The sequence below is a fragment of the Dendrobium catenatum genome, unplaced genomic scaffold, assembly GCF_001605985.2.
Source record: "Dendrobium catenatum unplaced genomic scaffold, ASM160598v2 fragScaff_scaffold_361, whole genome shotgun sequence".
NCBI classification, from domain to species: Eukaryota; Viridiplantae; Streptophyta; class Magnoliopsida; order Asparagales; family Orchidaceae; genus Dendrobium; species Dendrobium catenatum.
This window is the reverse complement of record NW_021318823.1, coordinates 1,023,629-1,029,761: the sequence shown is the minus strand read 5'-3', so window position 1 is coordinate 1,029,761 and position 6,133 is coordinate 1,023,629. Positions and strand designations below refer to the sequence as shown.

The window sequence follows — 6,133 nt, the reverse complement described above, 5'->3', positions numbered from 1 at the left end:
ATACTCATTTATAACACATATTGCCGCAAGTATAATCTTTTTAATATTTGCAATATCTGCTGACTCACATAAATTCACATTACATTCCATTCTTGCATATAGATAGTAATAAGTATTAATAGATTATTTCTATAAACAAGTTTTATGCTCTCTATAATTCAACTTTATTAACACAAGAAAACCTTACCTTTTGATTTCTTTCTTCCAAGTGAAACATTATCATCCGGCGATAAGGTATCAAACCTGAAAGGGACTGCACAAATTATCATGTTTTAATCACAACTCAATTTTAAAATTACCACAAAAAACTACATAACAGCAAAAAAAAATTCGTTAAATGCATCAATCTACAGCTATGAGAATATTCTATACACAAGAGTACTCTTGTATTGACCAAGGTATCAATAATGGCCTGAATTTCAGAAACATTCTAAGCATATATTTCACAGCTGCAACTACAACACCCCATATTAATATGAGCAGCTTTCGGAAGAAAACGATGCTTCATCATAAGCCAAAGTTGCTTACATACAAACTACAAGCAGTTTATTTTAAAACAAAAGAAAACTTACTTGCCTTGCAATATTCTCATTAGGCAAATGTATCAGGCCATGTATACAAATAGGCATGCAACCAGCAAAAAGAATCAAAGACTCGACATATGCATGGTGTGTGCAACCTGCCAAAATCAGCATTCTCTGAGGAGTGAGGAGCTTTTATTTTTTCAGTGGTCAAGGCAAGACACACTACAATAAAAGTCTCCAACTTGATTTAAAATAACACCTTGGTCCAAAAGTTTACTCAAGTATGATGTGCTTTCAAGAAATTATGACGTGCTTTCAAGAAAAGACATACATAAAATTCAAAATATATTTGAAATTCATGAGACTCGTTCTCAAGACTTTAGGCTTGTAATCGACCTAAACAGCAAGGGATGGAGAATTATTGTGTTCAGAAAGAAAATTTAATAGATCCAGGAGCTGGCACGGTGGATGGACATATTTGTAGTAGTGACGGAAATTCTATTGCTAAGGCTTGTTCTGCTGATATGAATAGTTCGGGTATTGACAAAGATATGAGTGAATGGACTATTGTAACGAGAAGAAGGAGAACAAATTTTGCTCGAACTGGGAACAAAACACAATCTTTAAATGTTAAAACTGCTGGCCAGGGCATAAACACTAAAACAGTTTGGAGGGAAATGAACAAAGCTCAGGAAAGTGTTGAAACAGTTAGTAAGGATATGATTGACAACATTGTTATGAAGAAGGAGAGTAATGTGTCTGATGGTATGGTGCCGGTTTTTACCCAGAAAACCGTTTGGAGAGAAGTCTCAAAAATGCAGGTCAAGGATGATATACAAAATCTGGAGGAGAATTCTATTGCTAAAGATGGTGGTCTGATGGAGATTGTTGCTCAGGAAATTGAACCTCAGGTGCAAAATGAATGGAATTTGGAACTATCCCGTTCCAAAGGGTGGAAGAAGTTGAAAAACTGGAAGGAACCCGATGCCTCTCCTTCACAGATTTTGGTCCCCAAAGTCTTAAAATTCTTTTTGCTGGTTGCATGCCTCTTTGTTATACAGAAATTTAGCATGCATACCGACTTCTTATACAAACTTTGGTACCATTTCATAGAATCAGCTAAAATATGCCATGAAAGCATTTAATGTTCTCTGAAGGTCCTCATCTTTATTTTTAACAAAAGAAAGACATTGCAATTTCATAAACATAAGATAAACGTGAGATAAACGTAAGATCTTTCAATTGTTGCAGTAAAAAAATATTTCAAACTGTTCAGAACAACACAATCAAAATACAAAACTAATGTTTTTAAAGAAAAACATAAATATCCAGGAATCTATGACGTTGTATCATGATTTCCGTAGCAATATCGAAGATAATTAACTCTTCGATCAGGACAAATTGACATAAAAATTTCTCACTTTGTTGGATCCTCGAGAAGCTTTGTACTAAACAAATACAGTGGCATATCTTAAAATGCTTCAGTTGTTTCTTTAAGAACTTTAATGGCAGCAGAAAGGGATGGAGTATCAGTTATTGACTTTGATGCACTAATTCCAGAGGAAATATTTGTGCAAGAATTTACAAGCTGGGTTATTTGGCTTCTTAGAAATGTTGAACCAAATATTCTTTTCCTTCTACCGGTTGACGTTGTAGATGAAGGACGTTTCAATTGGCTATAATCATTGATGCTTTCAAGATTTTGTGAAGGATCTTCAAAAGACTCAGAACCTATATCAGTGTGTTCAAAATCTTCAGTATCATTTTCATGGTTAAGTCTCTGGTTTGGAGTCCAAGCATGATCCACGGTAGCAACAACACCTTGGAACATAAGATCTAGCTTATCTTCAAGCTCAGGATCAATGCCACTGTATCTAAACTTTTTTGCATTTGGCACAACCTAGAAATAAATATTCAATTTATAGAAGGCCTAACAAGAAGGTTGAATTAGTTTAATATATGAAACGTATAAAATGATTATTTACCTCTAATTTTTCTTTCCACCATTCATCAGATGCGTCAATGATTTTCTTCCTAGGATCCCAACCAAGTCCAGTGGATCCACGCTTCAATTCTTTCCATAATTTCCAATTTTTTTTAACTGAACTTTATCATACTCTCTTCCAGTTTTTTCAAAAAAAATTCTTAATTAAATTCGTCCAACCCTCTTTATTGAAGTGTGTAGTTGGTCGATTGCCGAGTTCAATCTCTCTTAGACATAAATCACAAAATATAATCTTCACATCTTTTTCCCATGTTGCGGAAGGCCCGCCATCCTTTGGTTTACCCATTGAATTAATTAATCGCTGTAAGTGGAAGCTTTTTTTTTTTTAAATTTATGCTATAGTTTTCATTGGCATTGATCCTCAATGGATTTGAAATTTTAAGCCCTATATTTTAAAAATAAAATTAGGGAATATTGATGGGTATTTATGGAGTAATTTAGATTTATATGTCTATTAAAATATGTGGATTCAACAACTCTCAACCATGACGACATAGTTATGTAGTCATTCACAGAGTGACGTTTGGCTGACCATCGCATTGCTACTCCACCCCATTGTGTAGTGTAAAGGCGTTGCCACAAGTTAGATTTATTTTAAATCATTTATTAAACAAATTTAAATCCAAGAACTTTGAAAAATCATAGAAATTTTATTTCTTCATCAAATTTGACAAATAATTCCTCTATGGATTTGAAATTTTAAGCCCTATATTTTAAAAATAAAATTAGGGAATATTGATGGGTATTTATGGAGTAATTTAGATTTATATGTCTATTAAATTTTGATAAATACTCCGTGATTATTCGTCTGATTGAGATATAATTTGAATGTTGTAATTTAATTTGAATGTTGTAATTTAGAGCTTGTCTTTTAATACTATGATTTCATGAGTCCCATTTGAGATCAATCTTAACCATGGCTGAATTTACAAATATATGGGTCATGATTTGACTTATATTTTTAAAAATTCATTATAATTAAATCCCTAATCAATTTGGTGCTTATAAATGCTCCATAGAGTCAGGGAACAAAACCCTTCCAACTAAAAATAAAATTGATTGTATATAGAGTAATAACACTTTAAATATTTTTAAAATTGTCTCAATTACTCTCTATATACTAAATGATTTGAACTCAAATTTGGCTGACCTAAACTTTGTTATGCTCTTTGCATATTATAGCTTTCTTGAGCATATTTGAGGCTCACACTTCTCTATCTTGAATTTTCAAATACATCGGTCATATTTTGACCTAAATATTTGAAAATTCATGGCGATCATTGCATATAGAATTAGGGCTTAAAATTGATGTGGTGTGTTTTTGTTTATGCAAGGGTTAGAATAAAACTAATTTTATAAAAATTCAAATAGTAGAGTGCCAAATTAATTCCTGAAAGATATAGGCACATTTACCTTGGGGAATTGATTATGACACATATGAACGCTTTGATGAAATCAAATTTAATGAGTTTCAAGCACATGTTTAGATAAACATCTATTTTAAATTTTATTGCATTTGTAGTTCATTCAGTCTATCAATTAGTGAGCCTAAATTTGACATGCATAATTGATATATGATTTTCATTAGTTCATAATAAATCCAAAATAAATCATAAAATTGTATTTTAAGCTTAATAATGCTCATAATTAAAAGCTAAATAAAAGAAAATTAAAAACCACTTGAAATTCTTTCAAAATAAAAAGTAATTTGAAATTAAAAAAATTATTTATTAATTAATTAAAATAATTAAAGAAAAATAAATTCTCTAAATAATTCCAAACACTTGTAATCATCCCTAAGAGCCAGCAATGACATTTGGAAAAGATTTTAAGAGGTTTTAGTTGATTTGGGCTTAAATAAAAAGTTCCCTAATTACTTGAATTAACTAATTAATTAAATGGGCTAAACTTATAAAAATCAAAACTAATTACAACCAAATAACACAAACTCAAAGGCATTGAATTCATAATTTGGTCTAATATTTATGAAAAATATAAATATTTAAGAATTCAATGTGAATAAAAAATTAACATATGGTCAAAATTAATTAGTTAAATACTTAAATAAATGACAAAATTTAATAAATAACCAAAAAATTAGCAAAAGATCAAGCCAATGAATTGAATTTAGTGAATAACAATAACAAAATTGAAACATAAATATCATAATAATTGTTGGGTAACTTGGGATTACGAGATTATTATGTTAGTCTCAAGTCCTAGTTTAACAAAAATAGTCACTATTAAATCTAAATAATAATTAATAATCGGTAAAAAATACTTTTTTTTCCATAACCTGTTCTTTTTTATCACTAGTGAAAACGAAACAAAGTTACAAGCAGGTGAAGAATATCTAGAAACCTAGCTGGATAAATGAAAAGTACAATATCTAGTGAATGAAAATTGATTATACAAGTAATTTTAATCTTGGAGAACCAGAATGCTTTTAAAATCATAAAATTTGATATCAAATGCATATGAAGAAGAGGAAAGGTTATTTTTTATTTAGAGGATTAGGCATATTATTTGGCTTTGAGGTCATGGTGTCTGATTATGAAGGTGTACATAATGCAAACTCATGAATATAGATTTTTTATTATCTAGTTCTTAAGTGATGATTTTTTATATGTGACAAAGTAGGCTATACATGATCATATTAATTTTAGAAACCTTGATTCCTTAAAGGAAGCTATGTAATTTTTCTTTTTTTTTTTTTTTTTTTTTTTTTTTTGAAAAAATATGAAGTCTTAGATTGATTTTAAGTTATTTACATTTTAATATATAGAAAATTTATTTTATCCTAAAACTCTACAATATCAAATACGTCTAAACCACCCCCAACGAAAAAACAAAGAGTAAAATTAAAAAAAAAGATTTTCTATTGCACAATCAGACAAATAATCAACACACACTTTATATATATAAATAAAAAATAAGTATCAATATCCAAATTATTACAAGCAGATTTAACAGCTGAGTTGACCGATTTGATAGTAGTGTAAATCATATTTAATAAAGAAAAATATGATTTTCTATTGCACAATGAGACAAATAATCAACACACATTTTATATATATCAATAAAAAATAAGTGTCAATGTCCAAATTATTACAAACAGATTTAACAGCTGGGTTGACATATTTGATAGTAGTGTAATCATATTTAAACTAATATTGTTAGTATTAAACTTTAAATAAATATTTTAAAAATTATATGAGAATTTTTTTTTATCTAAAATAGTATTTCAAATAATATATTTTCAAAAAATAAATACTACATATATTTCCGAAGAGTATATAAATTCGAGCCCTAATATTAGGATAAAACCTTTCATGCCATCAGTCTTGAAACCCTATTCACGTGCGTAGAAAAAGGCCGATCGCTAATTTTCTTCTTGTTTCTCACTGCAGTCAAATTCCATCAGTACTTACTGGAGTTTCGATAACCCTACTACCAAAGCGTTCTCCGGCAGAAATTTCAAAAACGACAATATCAAACCTTTATGCCACCATTACATGAATCTAATAGGTTTAAAATTGATAAATAAAAATATATGATTAAAAAAATTTAAAATAAAATAAGAAAAAGAATATGATAGGAATAT

The 6,133-nt window shown here is 29.4% G+C and overlaps 1 protein-coding gene across 1 annotated transcript; it reads right to left on the bottom strand.

The window, feature by feature from the left end:
* Positions 1–1,601: 1,601 nt before the first annotated feature.
* LOC114579381 (L10-interacting MYB domain-containing protein-like) lies at positions 1,602–2,815 on the bottom strand. The gene is made up of 3 exons (XM_028693758.1): positions 2,689–2,815; positions 2,510–2,598; positions 1,602–2,424 (listed from the first exon to the last, which is right to left on the bottom strand). The coding sequence occupies exons 1-3, from the start codon at positions 2,813–2,815 to the stop codon at positions 1,996–1,998; spliced, it is 645 nt and encodes a 214-aa protein (XP_028549591.1). The 3' UTR covers positions 1,602–1,995.
* Between the last annotated feature and the right edge of the window lie 3,318 nt (positions 2,816–6,133).